The following is a 19,280-nucleotide window of genomic DNA, read 5'->3' as shown; positions in this document are numbered from 1 at the left end:
GCCGCGCCTCCCGGCCCCGCTTCAGCGCTCGCCGCCGCCTCCATTTTGTCGGTAGAGACAAGAGGAGGAGGTCGGTGGAGACGTTGGGGTGGCCAGCAACTAGCTCGTCGGTGCTCGTGGGCTTCGCCCGTTCCGTGCCTCGTCTCTCCCTGGAAGGGGAGGGGGGCTTCGAAGCCGAGCAGAAGCCGCCGCCGCCGTAGTCCCGGGCTTGAAGTCGGTGAGTGGCGGCGGCGCGACGGGTGCGGCCATGTTAGTGGCGGCGCTCCCTATTGTTGGGGGAAGGAGGCGAGATCCGAGGCTGGGGGGCGCGGGCGGTCCGGAGGAGCGGGTTCCCGGGCCGGGCTCGAGGAACGCTGAGCGACGTGGAAGCCCAGCCCCGTTGCGGAAGACCCGAACTTTCCGGGCTCGCTTTGGGAATGATTCAGGGTCTGGAAACTAATTTCCTTAGGGCGTTAAAACAGTCTGGAGGGGCCTCTCACCCTTTCGATAAGAGCTTCTTGCTTGGTAACTTGGTTTCTTGGACTATCAAGTGGAATCGCAAATGTTTAATGTTTATAATAGTGATTGTTTTTATATATTTAAGATGGGAAACTGACTGCTTGTTACGGCTTGTGAAACTTATTTTAAAACGGGGAGGAGTCAAGAGTTCATAACCAAAGGAAGCGCTGCGTGACGTAAACATGTTGGGAGAGGAGGCTCTGCTAAAACAGATACGTGATGTGTCTAAAGATTGGGAAATTCTAGTGGGACTTTAAAAACACGGTCTCTTTAGGAAACACATTTTAAGCCCATTTCTTGGCATGGCTGTAGAGGCTAACGTTTCCATGGTTTGACAACATTTTGGTCACTAAATCTATGTGAGACATTGTTCAGTAAGTAGCCATTTAAGTTTTTTCTGGAGTAAATATAAACGATCACTTTCTCTGTTTTTTAATTGAAATAATGAAGAAATCGTTGCTTTTCTAGCAAAGACTTCTCTCAAACTTGTGTGCTGAGGAGACTCAGATGTTGGCCTCAGCTCCTAGGCTGAACTCAGATCGGCCCATGAAAACTTCTGTATTGAGACAAAGGAAAGGATCTGTCAGAAAGCAACATCTATTATCCTGGGCGTGGCAGCAAGGAAGAGGACAGGTAGTGGAAATCCTGCAATCGGAAAAGCAGACTGAAAGGTATCAAAAACTCACGGTTGTAATGGGGCAGACATTTTTATGATCAGATGAGTCGCTCAGTCGAGTCCGACTCTTTGCGACCCCATGAATCGCAGCACGCCAGGCCTCCCTGTCCATCACCAGCTCCTGGAGTTCACTGAGACTCACGCGTCCATCGAGTCAGTGATGCCATCCAGCCATCCCATCCTCTGTCGTCCCCTTCTCATTTCAAACCAGGATCTTCCCTGGTGGCTCAGACGGTAAAGCGTCTGCCTACGATGCAGGAGACCTGGGTTCAATCCCTGGGTGGGGAAGATCTCCGGGAGAACGAAATGGCAACCCACTCCAGTTTTGTTGCCTGGAAAATCCCATGGACGGAGGAACCTGGTTAGGCTACAGTCCATGGGGTCGCAGAGAGTCGGACACGACTGAGTGACTTCACTCACTCATTCTAGAGCTTCCCAGGTGGACTCCATGATAAAGAATCCACCCGCCAATGCACGAGACCCGGGTTAGATCCCTGGGTCGGGAAGATCGCCTGGTGGAGGAAACGGAAACCCACTCGTGTTCTTTGCTGGAGAATTCTATGGACAGACGAGCCTGGCGGGCTACAGCCCATGGGATTGCAAAAGGTTGGATGTGACTGAGCAGGCACACGGGCACATCCTAAACAAACTTTTTAATGCAGTATTATTTAGATTTGTTGGTAAACTCATTAATTTCTTAGGAAGGTAATAAAGGCTGTACATGTAATTGTGAACAGTATAGTGAAGCTAAAGAAGCTGAACAGCACATGAGTCTTCTTCAAGATATTTGGAGTTGCAAATTGGGGCCACTGAAGTTTTGTACTACTTTGTGGGATTTCACTCAGTATTTTGTTTCCACTCACAGGTGACAAAGAAGCTGAAGATGGGTGGTGGAGAGAGGTATAACATTCCAGCCCCTCAAACTAGAAATGTTAGTAAGAACCAACAACAGCTTAGTAGACAGAAGACCAAGGATCAGAATTCCCAGATGAAGATTGTTCACAAGAAAAAGGAAAGAGGACATACTTATAATTCGTCATCAGCTGCATGGCAGGCCATGCAAAATGGGGGGAAGAACAAAAATTTTCCAAACAATCAAAACTGGAACTCTAGCTTATCAAGTCCCACCTTACTTTTTAAGTCTCAAACTAATCAGAACTATGCCGGGGCCAAATTTAGTGAGCCACCATCACCAAGTGTTCTTCCTAAACCACCAAGCCACTGGGTTCCTGTTTCCTTTAATCCTTCTGATAAAGAAATAATGACATTTCAACTTAAAACCTTACTTAAAGTACAGGTATAAAATGAGGTAAAGTACTAACATTTAAACTTAGTCATATTTAAGGATAACTGCCAATTGTTTCAGACCAAATTCACTAGGGAATTAATCTGTAAAACTGATTAATGTAGAAAATATAATTAGACTTCATCTTAATTGTTTTATGTGCACTGTGATGGTAGAATCAGTACAGTTTAAGATAACTGAATTATGGATAATTGTATTTGATCTCTTCACTAGTATTCTCAATTGAGTGACCATACAAGTGAAACCATTCAAATTTAGATTTGGGGAATGGTAAAGGAATCAACTTTTTATATTGCTTGTTGGGGGAAAATACTGAAGATTATCATTTCATGGGTCAGCAGATTGACTTGTTAAGATGGTAAATCAGATCATAAGCATCCAGTTAAAGACATACAGGGGTTGAAAACTATTTGAATCTTTGAGATGTTATTGTCCTAGAGACAGCTAAATCAGTACACCTAAACCAGTAGTATGACAACCTGATGCACTGCCTAAAGAAAATGTGAATTTTTTTTTTTAAGAGAATAGTATTTTAATGAACTGTATGGTGGTGAATGTGTGAAGGGCACTAGGGGCTATTTAGAATGAAACAAGCCATTGGCCCTCTTGTGTGCAGTGGATAGGTGTCTGCCAACAAATGCACCAAAACCAATTTTTATAGAAACAGTATTTGGTGTTCAGAGTAGCTTTCAAAATAACATTTTTGTATGATGGCACTGCACAAGCTATTCTGACAGTGATACGGCTTTAAATCATCCCTGCAAAGTTTTTTTTAAAGTTGGGAGCTGTATAATGTGAAAGTTCTGCATACCTAGGAAAGAGCCATGTAAATATATGTAATAAAATTGTAGCATATGTAAAGTTTTGTTGGCATTTATCCTATACAAATAGAATATTTTAGTACAAATTTGCTGAATGTAAGACATGGACTCTTAATACTATGGCCTAATTTTAAAGGTCAAAAAAACCCCCACAAACCAACCTGTTTTTAAATTTTGCCCTTGTGCTGAAGTGCCAGTGTATGTATGTTATAATTGATCTTGCTGTAAACTATATTTCAAAGTAAATCCTAGTGTAAGAAGTTTTATATAACTGAAAAGGTTTTAAGCTGCTAAAACACTTGCTATTTTTGAGATGTGAAATGCAGTATGGGGTTATTTTTTTTCCTTAAACCCAAAGATTAACTATTAAGCAGTCCCTCCAACCTTAAAGACTCCTTTTGGCTTTCGACAGCTTGTGTAACCTATGAGTATAGGATAGAACGTCAGTGTATTTTTTTTTCTTGTCAACAGGTGCAACCCAGGGGACCAACTTACTGCAAAAGATGTAATTTCTTGCATAATACCTTGATAACATGTTTTGCTTACTTTAAACATGCTAATTACAACAGCCATCCCAGTAGTAAAAGTGTGTGTATGGGGTGGGGGTGGGGGGTGTCTATTTTCTAATTTGGCAGCTTTTTTTTATACTTTTAAGCAGAATGGCTAAATTGTTTCTCCAAATAAATTGAGGTGAGATGTCCAAGTCAAATGATGATATCCTAAAAACAAGTTTTATATAGTACTTAATGTACATACATGAATTCGAAGCATGAAATTAAAAAATAAAATTGTTTCTTCCCCACTGGCTTGTTTTTATTGTATAGAAGTTGTTATGACTATTTGCATACTTAACCCCACTGAAATACAACAGAACCATTGGTTTTTAAGAAGCAACCCATTTGCTGACAAAGTCTTGGATTAGCAGCTATACATTAAAAAGGGAACTGACTTGCTCTTTACAGCAGGGCTAACAGGAAAAGGCCATAGAATATTTCAGGAACGTGCATAAAGCTTTTGAATTTATTTTACTCAGTAAAGCACGTTTAATTGCCTAAGATGGCTTAGGTTTATAGAAAAAAAAATAGAATTACTCAAATTGACAGGAACATTTGTGTTACCTATTTGTTAACATACAGTTTTCACAAGAGGACCTTGGGGGAAAAAAGAACTATAACCGGCTTTCTAACACATTCCAAAAGATAGGACAGCTTAAAGTAGTTTTAAGTTCCACACTAAGCAGGCTGTGATGCCAGGGCCAGGCTGTATTTTCTCACACAAACGCTAACATCTGAGTCATCACCTTTCTCCTGTGTCCCAGTATAATTTCTGTGAGCAAAAATGCCAACAACTGCCAAGTGCCCTTTGTGCTGTGCTGGAATCCACTGGACTGAACAGTCCTTATCCCAGGCATTAAGTTAGGTTTGATGTATACATATATATTCTAGATTTTTTGGCTTGGAATTGACTCAAGTGGTAAAAAATGTTCTTCACTACAAAAATTTTAATAGCTAAGGGTAACTTATACCTTAGATACAGAGTTACGGTTCGCCTACAACAAGTATGTTGACATCAATTTCCCAAATTGTTCTAAGAACCAAAAAGTTTAGCACTCATTTATCTTGTAGGGCTGTGGTCAGCAAAAGCATGAGCCTTGTCAGTGTCATAATTTACATTTGTCATCTTTCTGATGGCAGCATATACAGTTCGATAGAATCTTCAGTCTATAACCTATCTTTACACTTAAGTTCTCTTCATCCCAGAAGCAAGCACAAGATGGAAAAAACCAAAGGGTTTTGGGTAAGTTTTCTAGCGTTTCTTTAACTATTCTCATAGGCAATTACTTTGTAAAATAAGTGGGATAAAGTACATCTCCAACTTCTTATACAAATGAGGAAAGCCTACCCAGTCACAAATCTGTCAGGCAGAGCTAAACCTAAAAAAATAAAAATAAAAAAAATTCAAGATTTTTTGGATCCTTGACCAGTTTTATTTCATTATCTAGCATTCAGAGATGTGCTCTACAAAAAACTAGACACAAAAAGGCCTTTTACTTCTTTACAAACTACTCTGTCAATTATCAATAAAATCAATTTACACACCTTGCTTTTTAGGCCAAATATTAAAAGAATCCCACCTTTAACATAAGGGTGAAACAGCTGTTAGGAATACAGAGGAACAACACAATGAACATAACCAGCACTGCTAAGGGAGGGACAAAGGGGAACCCACAAGGAGCCTTTTCCATGGCAGCCAGCTATGTTTTACAGACAGGGAACAGTGGTTGGGACAGGTTGCTGACTTCATTTATCAATGAGGACAGTTACACCTCGGACTCCAGGTGTGAAAAGCTGACAGACCTTAGTTGAACACTGTGACTCCTGAGCTACCACTGTGCTCTTCAAGTTCACAGCCTCCCCACTTCAAAATATCTCAGGATCTTGTAAACAAGAATGTTCAAAATGCAATACAATGTGATTGAAATCTGGAAAGCTAGATTGGAAAGTGAGTGACAGCTGCTGTCAACAGCTGATCCTGGATTACATTTAACCTCTTTCATCCAAGAAAGTTCCAAAAAACTTTGTAATTCAATTATGTTCATAAATCTATTAAATCTTGCAAGTGAATTCTAGATTCCATTGTATAATTAAGTTATTAAATTTACCTATTTGATTTAAAAAGATGAACCAAATGAAAAACCATGGACACTTAACTAGTATCTGCCACTTACTTGCTGTGTGGTCTTGTGCAAGTTTGAAATATTAAAAAATGAAGCAGGGGTAAAAATACCTCCATTTCACATCTCCCTTAGATGTATTCTGCTGTATTTTCAAAATCTTTATAAAGGCTTAAACACTTCTGTATTTTTAGGTGAATAACTTTAGATAAAAAGTTTTAAATGCCGCAGAAATAAGACAAAAATATAATATGCAAGTGATGAAATCAATGTATAGGTAAACTGCACATCCTAATGAGGAACTAAGGAATCCAAAACATTTTGTGATACTACAAAAGTTATTTATTCACTATACACAGAACATGTCCCCTATAAAATGTACATGTAAATCACTAAAAAGTATAATTTGGTGAACATTTTCTCAATTACAGAACATACTAAATCAGTTGGGAATTAACAGCTCTCTGTCTGCCTCAAAATAATCTTTAATTATAGCACCCAGAGTCTCCTTTACATCTGATGCAAAGTTAAATACTTATTTTGGGGATTGTTGCCTAATGTGTTTGAGGAGGCAGAGTTAACAATTAAATATAACTCTAGTATATTACAGTCACTGCACAATAAATCAGTTTATTACAGATTAAAACAAATCATTTTTTCATTATCTGTATTAATGCGATGCAAACAAATACTGGATACTTTTAAATGGCAAATAACCACAAAATTGCTTCTTGATAGTATATTGGATTTTATAATTACATAGGATATAAATGGTGTAAAATATTGTTATAATACACCTCAAACAAGACAATGAGGCCACACTGTTATGATTCACTAGATTGTGCTCAGTAGACATTTATTGAATAAGTGAGTTTTACCTGTTTTTCTCCCCAATTACCCAGTACAATTTTGGGGCATACTAAGGGCTCAGTAAATGTTTGCTGTATATACTGACTAGGAAGGAGGTGAGAAGAGATGGACCCTCTTAGCTGGATGTCAAGTATCATAATTGGAATTTACGAGGGAGCGTGTTTAAGGAAGATGTAAACCACATATGGCATACAAGGAAACTCAGATGCCAACAAAGCAAAGCATTAGCAGAAAACACTGGCACTGGAATAATAAACAAAGGCAAGATTTCCCAATAGCAAAAATAGAACTGACTTTTTTAAGAGATAACCAAGTTTATATTGGACCATACCTTTTCTCACCCAATTCACTTTGAGACAGACCAATAGAGGCACTGTAAGAGACTATGGCTGTCTTCCTTGATATTCAGACATCCTGGTTTCCAATAATTTAACATGGACCTGTTACCCACGAATCAGTATAAACCTATTCAGATTTAGGGATTAGTTTCCACAAGTACAAAGTTGAATTTCCTTTTATTTGTCCTAAAATGCTTACTTTCAAACTTGAAGGGACTTCAAATATTCCATGTAGTTTCCATAACATTCTTTTATCTTTTCAGACCAGAGTCAAAATATTCGTACAGTATTCATACTGCAGCACCTTCCACCCACCCTTTGGTCGCTTGAACTGCCCTTCTTTGGTTCTTTTTCCGCTTTCTCAGATCTTTCTTGAAGTGTAGTAAGCAGAACTGTACTGGGTATTCCAGCTGCAGTTTGGTCTTAAATAAAAGAAGGATGTTTGTCAGTTTGGTTTTTCTTTATTCTTCTCTGTGGTATACAGGATTTTGTTAGTTGAACTGGATGTAGCAGCTTACAGGGCCAAATTCTCAAGAGAATAGTATAATAGTTCCCAGGCCTTTTTCCTGGGTTGTAACTTAAGAGCTCACACTCTACGTAGCACCTTTCCTTTCTTAAGCATTATCTGTCATTATTCTTCTTGTTTACTTGGCTTCAAAAAAAAAAAAAAAAGCAGAGAGATCTTAAGTAAAAAGAGAGGTGAACTGTCAGCTCTCACTTGAGTCTTGGTATGTTCTACTCCAATGCTGGGTTGTGCCAGACACAGTACATACTCAGCAATTATGCACCTATGTAACCCAACATGAAAGCCCTCTATAAGGATCCTCCAGTATCAGGAGGATCCCTATCATGGGTTCAACTATAAAACAGTCCCTTTGAAGCCATGTTAAACATGTCACTTTAGAAATAACATAAAGTTCTCAAGAAAGTCTAAAAACAAGTGACACATCAGGCCTTCTAATTCTGTATGGACTGAGAACAATTTCCATGGGTTATTTCCTCAATCTACTCTATTTATAGTCCACTAAAAAAAAAAAAATCATCTAAGGATCAGGCCTGAGCTCAAATCCTGGATCTGCCTTTTATAGCTTTTCCTTTGTGCCTCAGTTTATCATCTGTGACATGGAGAAAATAAAAGTATCTTTCTTACAGGGTTCATGATAAGTAAATGAATTAATACATAAAACTTTAGAACAGTGTCTGGCACATCATAATAAATATCAGCTATACTTGTTTTCATTATAAAGCTAGAACTCAGACCACAAAACACCTAAACCAGTTCCCCACAGTGATTATCACTTAACATTAAGTGCTCACCAACACTGAACGCAAAAATATATTAAATCATGCCATAAACATAAGGCCCAATCCATCTTGTTCAGGATGGGGACGAGTAGGATTATTGGTCCATCTAATAAAGAAAATATAAACTTAAAAATCTGACTCAAATTTCATTTTAATGCATATCTTAAAACAAGTAACCTAAGTTATTTAACCCGAGGGGTTTAATATGCAATCATGAAACAACTTTGAACTTACACAGGAAATGTTACGCACTATGTAAAAGACGTACCTTTCTGGCAAGTTCTATCATTTCCAAAGTAAGAGCTGTGCCTAGTGCAACGCTGATTTAAAATGCTCCTAAATCTACAAAGAGCTGTTTCCACTGTTATTTTAGAATCTCATTCAAAACTATAATAATTCCAGTTAATCATTATTTCCTTCATTTTGTTTTTATTATAGCATGTTTGCTTAATTTACAGCAAGCAGAAAATAAGCTGGGTCTTGTTTTGATCCAAACATTGATGTTTTAAAGGTTGTACACAATATTTGTTAAAAAGAACATATAAAAATACCTTTTTAGAAGCTTCTATAAGAAAGAAAATACAAAGTTTAACCCCACAACTTTCCTCTTTGCTAGAACTGCGAACTACTGCTACAGTTTTAAATAGACTTTTTGTTTAAACTATACATCCAGGAAAATCTAAAAAAATTAAAGAAACGTGCATATAAATGATTGCATAGCAGAACATGAACATTAACTGCAAACAGTAAAGAAATGAGTTAGAAATACTATCAAATATACAAAGGTTCTAGAATCAATCCTTGAAACACATTCCACAAACAGTATTTAAAAACCACCTTTTGTTCTTTACAGGCAAGGCCTAGATCTCTAAAACCGAAACTGAAAAAAGTAATCCTCTAAAAGGGATAGTTTCCCCACAACATTTCTTACTTATGCCTGTAAGCAAGCAATCTAAAATTTTAAAGATGCTAGCTTTTACTCTGAAATGAGACTGGACATATCAAGTCACTTTTTATTGCCCCCACATGATATCACAGAGAGATGTTAGAAATTTTTATAAAGAGTAGGGTATTATTCTCTTGTTTTTATCAGGTACTATACTGATAATCAATCATAAACTCAAAGAGATGTGACTTTCTTGAAATTAATTTTTTCCAAAGTTATTTTAAATCTCATGGCACCAGAGAATCACTTAGAATGGGAGTGTTGTTTTTTAACTTGCCTCACGTTAAACTGAGGTGTGAAGAACAAGCTTCCTTCATAAAGAGATGGGCACATTTTGATACAAATGCACACACCAAGTGCTTTAAGCATCAAAATTCAGTCCTCTTACACTATGCACACTCACAAACAAATCCTCCTTTGAAACACTTTACTTGCTTTTAACAGCAGTAAGAAAACTATGCAATATTATGGTCAACAACGCTCCTTAAAGTAACTACATAAGAGCTTTCTTTTCCCCTTAAAATTATTTCTGCCACCATCAACCTGCCCAAATTTTAAGGTGAGTTTTTCCGACGTTTGTATGGTTCCAAATCTTCATAGAAACCAGGAAAGTGAAGGCTCCTTGTTTCAAACAATCTGCCTGAAAATGCTACTTAACCCACTTGTCATGTTCCAAGACAGTGGGGGTTAACAGAAGAACTACTCCACACTGTGCCATAAACTATCATCACGGGCCTAGACATCTGGACAAGACAAAAAGGTCCACCCTGAACCTAAATGTGTCTGGTCGTCAGTGTTTACTGTGGCTACAACTTCACTTTTTTTCATTCTATCTTATTAGCAAGCTACATTTCTAGGTTAACAGTTCTACCAAATATGGATATGAAAGTTTATTTTTAATAAGACAATGTTGCAAATTATGGTCAACCAACATCTTTTCACCAATACTTCAAGCATAAAAAATGAGAATCTTTACAAAAATATACAGAGACACCACGAATTGGTAGCTGCCCATAACATTAAACAAACTGGACTCTTAAGAGTGGCTTCTCAACAGCATATCATTTTAATTATAACCATTGCCTGGTACAGGGAAAACTGACAAGTGTTTTTTAAGCATCATTGCAACATTGTATTCCTGATAATTTAAGTAAACCAAACTATGAGTAAATGAATGATACATGCCTAAAAATATCATGGTTTATACTATCAGTGGCCACTGGACTTAGGACTAGTCCAAGACCTTGACCTAGATTTTGACCTAGACCTAGACTGTGATCTTGACTGAGATTTGGATCTAGGTGGTTCTTTTTTCCTTGATTCCTTTTCATATCTTGAGCCAGACTTATAATGTGTTTTGGAATCTGTTTTAGAGGTGCCTCTAGTTTTGGTGTGAGATGCAGACCTAGAACGTGATTTAGCCTTCATTTCTTTCTTGGGCTGGGACTTGGACCGTGATCTTGAATTGGATTTAGATCTTGAAAAAGATCGATTTCGGTGTTTGAATCTTTCAAAACAGAGGAGAAATACAATTAGAGTAAAAATTAGATTCTATATTAATCAAATTTGTTTTTAGAGCAAAAGTTCACTCTGAAATTGAAAAATGTATAAAGTCTTTTTCAAAGCAAAGTTATTTACCTATCATTGTCGGAATGGCTTCTGCTACGCCGTGGTCTTCCAGTCGGTCTACTGCTAAAAAGTACATCAGAAAAAGCAAACAGTGACACATGTCTATTTATAAGTTTCTAATTCAAAAAGTGAACCATAAAACTTTTAAAAATAAAGTAGTAAAAATATTTTAAGTCTCAATGAAGCATACAATATACATAATTAAAAAGTATACAAAAAGGTAAAAAAAACGAAAGACTAACAAAGGTTTTCTAACAGATCACTGTGGTACACATCACTTACTTTCTAGGACTATAAGATCTTCTATAGTTGTAATCGAAGGACCGACTCCTGGATCTTCTTCTGTCATAACTTCGGCTTCTAGAACGTCTGTATCTGTCATAATCATCATAGCGCGAAGAACTATACACATTCCTCCCTTCCTTGGCTTTCATCTGATTTGGAGCTATGAAACAGAGAAGGGAAATATTTACAAACATTAAAAATGTAGTATTTAAGCCTTCAAATTATAGGATAATTTCCTGTATCACTTTCCCTTTTGCCCCCAAATCTTTGTCAAGGCTAACTGTGAATATCCTGGAAAAGGTATTTATTTTCAAGCAAGGCTATTAGGAGATGGTTTTATGTTAAAAATGATACTCTCAAATATCTCAATTTTTTTCCCCCCAAAGACCTCTCACATCTAGTTTGTTGTCCAAAATAAGCCAACTACTTCAACATCAGGAAAATATTTTTAAAATTCCAAATTAAAACACAAATGACTTTTGAACCACATGCTAATTTGGAACAATCTCACCATAGTTTCCATTCATCTGGAACACAATTAACAATGACAAAATACTTAATGGTGGCCTATGAACAATATGCAGTGTCAAAATGCAACAACATACATTTAGTTACATAGTTCTGAGAAACCATGACAAAGAAAACTAACACTTGCTGAATGCCTTGGTGGTGGTTTAGTCACTAAGTTGTGTCCGACTCGTGCGACCCCATGGACTGTGGCCCGCCAGGCTCCTCTGTCCATGGGATTCTCCAGGCAAGAATACTGGAGTGGGTTGCCATTTCCTTCTCCAGGGGATCTTCCTGACCGAGGAATCGAACCCGGGTCTCCTGCACTGCAGGCAGATTCTTTACCAACTGAGCTATGAGGGAAGCTGAACGCCTTAGACATACCCATATCCCTGGACAGGCCTCAATCCGTTCATTAGCCTCATTTGATCCTATGAAGCAAATTTACGTGTACTTTACGTATGTGTGTATGAAGGTATAAATAATACAGTGACTACCCAGGAACCTATCATCCGACCCAAGAACTAGAGAATTACCAATAGCTTGTATCTACCTAAGTGATCCTCTCTTCAGTAACTATTTTAATCTCTATCTTTTACTATCTTGCTTAAGGTAACATAAAGGTTAAGACAGAATTTAAATCCAGGTCCATCTGACTGCAAAGCCTGTACTTCTGCCTTACTGGCATGCGGCCAACACCTGGTGTAATGCCTGCATTAACAAAAATCAAGTACTAATAACAGCATCTATTCTAGGTTTAATCTAGATACTCTTTCCCAGTCTGTCAACTTCTACAGCCACCTACATAATTAATCAGTATACCATGATGAAGGGAAATGGCTCAAAAGAACCAGAACTTTACAAATTTTATTCCTTTCGATTACACAATCAATATATTAAACATGCCCTAACTGATAATAATGATCCACTTTCTTAAGAGTCCAAACATACTTCAGGGATTCTGATCAATGCATTCTAAATCCTTATGTCTACCTTGAAATTCTGCAAAGTATTCAAAAATTCCCCCAAACTATCGTTTTCGGTTTGAACAGATAAGACATATTGCACAAGTATTTCCAAGAAGCATTCTCAAAACAGTGTCTAAGTATGATGTGTTTTACATGTATTAGACATAAGAGTCCTGATACTTACTCTTTCGATCCCCCTGTGCAAACTGTATTTCAATTTGGCGTCCACAAATCCACTTTCTGTCCAAATTATGTAAAGCATCTTCAGCATCACGAACATCCTCAAATGTGCTAAATGTTAAGGGGCTTGGGAAGTTTTGCAAACTTTGATAATGAATGAGTTCAGTTGGTAAGTCTGGAACAATTTGCAATCTCTCAACATTATTCTAGAAAATCAAGACCCCACTAACTAGTTGGTTGATTCAGCTATAAACACTTCATCGTATTAAAGCACTTGTGCTAAGTTTGAAAACGCATGTGAATGAATACATATTATAAAGTTATAATTGATATAAAGTCTGTTATAGCTGAACTACCAAGTAATCCCATCAGGATTTTCCTGTTTTAAGAATTTTACAGAAAAATACAAAATAGAAAAACAAATGCCAATTTTATGTTGTATGCCAAAACAAAAATTTCTTAAAACCAAAACTGTTTTTCGTATTTTTGTTTCAAATGAAAAAAAAAAATGCCAATAGTTCTTGTGGAAGCAAGCGGAATATACAAGAAATGAAAGCATTAACCTCAAATTAATCTTGCTATTTTTTCAGACATATCTAACCGATTATTTCACGTAGCTGTCTTACCATATACCACACTGAGAAGACTGATATACTAGCCACTTGCAGTTATCAAGACAGAATCAAGCAATACTAAAGACATCACTATACCAGAAGCAATTACATCCATGCACAGACTATAAAAGTATGCTGTCAAGAAATTATAGACCATTTCTAAAGATTCCTGGACTAGAAAGCCCTTACCATGACACTAAACATAAAGCTTCCCATGAGGAAATGGGTTTGGGACTGGTTTTCAATTTGAGAATTTCAAGATAATACTTACAAGCCCAAAGCAGGAATTGCTGGTACCCAGCTTTTGATCTGAGAGGCCAAGTTGCTTGTTCTCCCCAGTCAATGTAAGCTTTACAAAATTCTTCTGGCCAAATGTAGTTCCTTTCCTAAAACCACCATTCTAATAGAAGCCAAGCACATATTGAGAGCAGTGTTTAAAGGAAAGCTTCTCAAGTGGACCTAGGCTAGGTCTGTGTGTGGATTTTCATTCTGTACTAAAATTCACTGTTGTAACTTGTCCATTTCTATTTCTTAAATTTGAGAGCAGCGCAGATCTTAAGTGCTGATTAAAAACATCCCAAAGTGATATAGTCCCTTCAAGACTGATATTAATATTCTCTTACTCCAGAGACTAAAAGGTCTGTCTCACTTTATTTGCTATTTTTTATTCTGAAAGGACTTAAGGACCACAGCAGGGTCCCAGTTCTCTTTTCCTGAGGCTATTATGTGTAGTAAAGGAGAGATTTTCTCAAGTCTTAAATCATGAGGCTTTCATCATGAAAAGACAAAGGTTCAAGGAAGTTTACAGCCTGGAATACTATAACCAAATACTCCTCCAGGTTAATGCAGTTGGGCTCTAAAGTAATTGAAAAGAACAAGTCCATTTAATGGTATACTACTTTGAGACAAAATAAAGGATTTAGACCATGAAGCATAAAAATTATTAATGAGAGCCAATCACCATCTGAGGCTACCCTCAAAAACAGAACCCTGGGTTGGATGAACCACGGTAAGGCTCTACCTTACCGGTTAAGAGATGGTTAGTTGGGAATGGGGTCAGATAAAAAAGAAAACGACAGCAAAGGCAAATATTCTGATGCCAGTTATGGAGAAATTTATACTCAAGGTCCAAGGTCTTTGCAAAATCCTGATACCCATTTTTAACTATTTTAAGACCATAGAAAGATTTTATATATATATAAAAAGCTATAATTTGCCTTGAGGTTCCTTTGAATAACTACTCCTCTGGCTTAAGTATCACATACTCCTGAGTCAAACTGCTGATCCTGGTTCCCAGGCCACCCCCAAACCAGATAAAATCAGGTCAACACTCTAAGCCAGAATGCACTGCTACTTAAAACAAACAAACAAAAAAAACAAGCCAGATATAGCTCTTATCCTGTCTGTAACAGAGCTTTGCAACCAATTCTCACAACTGTCCTTGAGCAGAGGCCCTGTAGGAGTCGCAGCTTTGGGCATTTCCCCTAAGCCACTCTGGAACTCTAAGTTTCCAGAGAATCGCTGAATGTAAGCAGTAAGAATTTAAGTACACAGCCCAAACTTTTGCTGTCACAAGATGATCTCACAGAAGGAAATAATGTCACCGGAGACTCTGGGCCAGGGAACAATTTCCCATAGATCCTGATTAGTGCTTATAGCAAGGATAAGGCTTTCTGCAGCCATTCTGGGACAACTGATCATATGTGCTAAAAAGCATTCAGGGCCACTAGGTCTCACAGAACTAAGCTTTAGATATTAGAAGAATGTGTGTGCCACTAGCATTCCCTTTAAAAATCTATAAATAGATAGTATCCCTAGTGGACATGACCTTCTAAGACCACCAGAGCAGTTTCTAAGTAATCCCCAGTCCATGCACCTGTGTCTCCTTTCAGCATGCCTCTGTGGAGTCAGTTTGACTCCAGAACCTCATGCTACTCCAAGAGCTCTGCCTGCCACCCTATGGCACCTTACCACCTGGTCCAAAACAGAAATATGCTGAATTTAAGCTTAACAACATTACATCCTGGTACACTTTAACTTGACAAGCTGAGAGAGAGTGCATTTATACAAGACCACATCACAACATCAAAAGCCCACAAAATCAAGTTACAGGTTTTGTCCCTAGACCAAACCGGAAAAATTTTGAAAATTAACTGCTTACAAAACATTAGGGAAAAAAAAATAAAAGAAAAAAACAGAAAAAAAAACACAAAAAACAAGGAAAATAGTTATTCTGTAGGATACATCAGGTATGACTCCTTTAATCTTGGCCATCATTCAACTTCATCTTGACCTTTAACTCTTTAAGTGCTTGTCAGAAGGACTTGTCATGAGATGCTTGGCCAAATATGACAGATGGCTTTATCTTTAACTTTGAAAAACAACCTTTTCCCCCTTTTGTAGATAAAGCGAGGCTTTGTCTCCCATTAGGCTTGTCCTTCTTCCAGCTTTTCTTTATATTTTCTTTTCCCAAACTCTCCCTTCTCTTCAAGCCTGATCCTTAAGAGGTCTTTGGCTTGTCTACTTGCCTTAAGTGTTGAACTCTACTCTAAAGGTTCTTTCATGCTTTCTCTTTGGGGTCGCCATTAACTGTACAGCTTTACATTCTCTGAGGTAACAACAGAGGACAGCAAATTAGGGGACAATATTAAAGAAGCTTACCTCATTGTTATTATACAATTTGTTTTTGATCAAGTGATTCAAATTAACAAACAAGAATACCAAACTTTAATTGCTAAGCACAAGAACATATTAACCTTTAATTTGAGTTACATTAGAGGTGGTAGAGTGTATTCAAATTTAAATCACATTATAATTGATTTGAGTTTCAGCAGCATGAATGGGAATTTAAATATTTTACTCTTTTTGGATTAACTTTAAGAAATAGTAAGAACAATGTGAGTCAGAATTAATTTAGAAAAAAATTGAAGACAAAACATTAGAGGCCCAAAAAAAAAAAAAAAAAAAACCACCAAAAAAACTACTTTTTAGATGTTACCTCTTACAAAAACTTGAATTTCAAACTTCAACACCCCTCACTAATCAGCCATCTGAAGAAAGGATATTGAACATATGCAAATCCTCTTGGACGGCGAGTGTAGAAATCAAGTGGAACATACACATCAACTATAGGACCATAACGACCAAATTCCCGACGTAAATCTTCAGACCTAAAAACATCATAAAAAGACGCCAAATTTTTATGTTCACTCTTTTAATAGTTTCTTTGTAAGAAATAGGTTTCTTTCTGTACTATTTTAAATAATGAAAGGGACTGTGCTATGTTCCTGGGTGACCTGAAACAAACAGGGAGAGCCAACTGTAAAAATACACAACATTTATCTTTTTGAGAAAGGACAGCCAGAATCCATGATTTTGGAACATAATAAACGAGCTGGTAATAAAACCTACTAGTGTTTTACATCAATAAGAAAACAAGACATTTAAGGAAACCTGATTACAACTTAATCTTCACTGCTTTTATCCACAGCCTTCATAACTTTTCATAAAAAGTAGTTAACATTAAATTGTATGTAAGTATTGTTAATTAAAAAAAAAAGTTTTAAAGCAACTCCAGTATTCTGAAAAATATCAAGCACTTTTTTTAGCCCCAAATTTTAGCGAAAGGGTTACACACTTAATAACAGGTAAATACGGTCTGAAAATTAAAAAACAAATATATAAAATTTCTCAATAAATGTCAATATGACATAAAGGGGAAAATTTCCTAGAAGCTAGAGTATATTACTATTGCTTACTTTCCCTACTTAAAAGTTAAGACAGAAAAATCACACAAGGCTACCAAAATGGTGTGTGTGTAGAGTGGTTACTTGTGAAACAGTAAATCTGGTAACATTTCTTCCAAAAAATTCTGACCGCAACTCCATGCAATTAAGGGAATTGGCGAGAACAAAGGGGCGGTCCAGATTAATCCAATTTAGCTATCAACGCCCTAATGGTAGAAGCTTCCTAAACCTCTGTTTTCAAAGGGTGATGGGCATTTCCCGGAAAAGGGGAAGGACTATTTCGTACCGTCTCGCTGGGAGAATTTTATTTTTATCTCTAATCTCAACATCCCTTTTCTCCAAACATCTCCAATACCAAAAGAAAAAATAAAAAAGGGACAAATATAACACAGCAAAAAGGGTAGCAAACGCTACGCCACACTCCCCCTCGCCCCGATCCCGTTATTCTACTGCAAAGAAATTTTAACTAAAAAAAAAAAAAACTTGTGGGCCGAGGGGGCGTGCACCCCAAAGAACGTTAACTTCAAATCAATGGGGAGCTGACGATCGGCGGAGACCCGAGACTGGAACCGAAGAGAGGAAGCGGGGAGGAAGGCTCCCCCCGATCTGCGGAGGGGGAGGGGGCCGAAACCCGCGCCACGCGGGCCGCGCTCCCGCGTTCGCCTGGGAGGATCAGCGGCCGCCGCCCTCGCTCCCACGCGGCGGTTGAGCCGGCGGCGCGGCCTAGTTCGGGCCCGAAAGCCCGCGCTGTACGCGCCATCTTCACCCCTTCCCCTCCCCCCGACCCAGGCCCCATGCGTCGCCGCACCGGTCTTCCCCGACCGCCTGCGGCCTCCCCTGTACATACCTGGTATCGTCGGCCACGTTCCTCACGAAGAGAGACGTGTTGGGGGGGCGCAGGTACCGGGACATGACGCCGGCGTTGAGTCTCCGCAGGGACACTAACGGGCTCAGCAAACCGTCCGCAGCTTCGGCGCCGGATCCTCCACAGACACACACACAGCCAGAGGGCTCCGCTACAGCGACCGCCTCTTCTCGCGAGACTTCACTCCCGTTCCCCCCACCCCCTCCCCTCCTACCTGGGCTCCACGCCGGGACCTGCAACGGTTCTTTCCCGCGAGATCACTAGGCGTGCGCCTGCGCACACGGGCGGCCGGAGTACGTGCCGCAGCCTCGGTCTCATTCATTGGCTTCTTGAGCTACCTCCCCCTTTGCCCGCAGCCCGCTCTTTCTTTCTTTAAGGCTTTATTTTCCCGCCTTTTCCTGCCTTGCGTCGCTTTCCCCTCTCCTTCACCCGCCCCGTAAGTCAGGAAGCAGATGTTTTAACTTGTGCGCCGTACTGTACAGTCGTTACAAACTGGACAGAATTTTAAATGTTATAATTCGGAGAGACAGGCCTTTTTTTCCTGTCTGGTCCACGTTATGTCCTCCTGGCTTTCATTAGATCGCTGACCTGCAAGAGAAGAACTTACGGCCTCCCTGGTATTAGTGTGAGAGGGAAGGAGTTGTGTGTCCTTGCAGAGAGATCGGCCTGCCTCTCCAGTGCTTTCGGCCGGCTCACTCCCTGAGCGCCTTTGCCCAGGTGGCCCCTAGCCACCACCATTCTTGGTCGTTTTCCCTCCTCTTATCCACACGGTTTCCTCCCCATGAAAGGCTGTTCCTACCAAAATGGGACGCAAGCCTCACATCTTAGTTGCCATTGTCATCTACACCATCTCTGTTGCTAACAGCTTCCTGAGTGTGCTTTGTTCCTGTATTGCAGTGTTTCTGCAACTTTTTGGTCTCAGAACTTCACACTCTTTAACATTATGGGAAGACTTCAAAGAGGTTTGTTTATGTGGGTCGTGAAAGTGAAAGTTGCTCAGTCGTGTCTGACTCTTTGCGACCCTGAATTTTCCAGGCCAAAATACTGGAGTG

The 19,280-nt window shown here is 38.8% G+C and overlaps 2 protein-coding genes and 1 non-coding gene across 11 annotated transcripts; 2 read left to right on the top strand and 1 right to left on the bottom strand.

The window, feature by feature from the left end:
- The first annotated feature begins 47 nt into the window (after window positions 1-47).
- On the top strand, window positions 48-4,103 carry PNRC2 (proline rich nuclear receptor coactivator 2). Of its 2 annotated transcripts, XM_059877042.1 has the most exons (4): window positions 48-217; window positions 584-872; window positions 967-1,169; window positions 2,040-4,103. In XM_059877042.1, the coding sequence occupies exon 4, from the start codon at window positions 2,058-2,060 to the stop codon at window positions 2,475-2,477; it is 420 nt and encodes a 139-aa protein (XP_059733025.1). In that variant the 5' UTR covers window positions 48-217; window positions 584-872; window positions 967-1,169; window positions 2,040-2,057; the 3' UTR covers window positions 2,478-4,103. The 2 variants fall into 2 exon arrangements, with proteins under 2 accessions (XP_059733025.1, NP_001070425.1); NM_001076957.1 differs by lacking the exon at window positions 584-872 and having other exon boundaries at window positions 59-217.
- On the top strand, window positions 1,391-1,462 carry TRNAR-ACG (transfer RNA arginine (anticodon ACG)). The gene has a single exon. It is a non-coding gene; the product is annotated as a tRNA-Arg (tRNA).
- A 1,161-nt stretch (window positions 4,104-5,264) lies between the features above and the next one.
- On the bottom strand, window positions 5,265-18,484 carry SRSF10 (serine and arginine rich splicing factor 10). Of its 8 annotated transcripts, XM_059877099.1 has the most exons (7): window positions 18,211-18,356; window positions 16,683-16,787; window positions 13,008-13,111; window positions 11,346-11,508; window positions 11,073-11,126; window positions 10,840-10,941; window positions 6,295-7,605 (listed from the first exon to the last, which is right to left on the bottom strand). In XM_059877099.1, the coding sequence occupies exons 1-7, from the start codon at window positions 18,273-18,275 to the stop codon at window positions 7,545-7,547; spliced, it is 654 nt and encodes a 217-aa protein (XP_059733082.1). In that variant the 5' UTR covers window positions 18,276-18,356; the 3' UTR covers window positions 6,295-7,544. The 8 variants fall into 8 exon arrangements, with proteins under 8 accessions (NP_001417724.1, NP_001417727.1, NP_001417726.1 ...); NM_001430795.1 differs by having other exon boundaries at window positions 5,265-10,941; window positions 18,211-18,484; NM_001430798.1 differs by lacking the exon at window positions 10,840-10,941 and having other exon boundaries at window positions 5,265-7,835; window positions 18,211-18,484.
- Window positions 18,485-19,280: the final 796 nt, after the last annotated feature.

This window comes from Bos taurus, chromosome 2 (assembly GCF_002263795.3).
Source record: "Bos taurus isolate L1 Dominette 01449 registration number 42190680 breed Hereford chromosome 2, ARS-UCD2.0, whole genome shotgun sequence".
Classification (NCBI taxonomy): Eukaryota; Metazoa; Chordata; class Mammalia; order Artiodactyla; family Bovidae; genus Bos; species Bos taurus.
The sequence above is the reverse complement of the archived record's forward strand: the minus strand, read 5'-3'. Positions and strand labels throughout refer to the sequence as shown.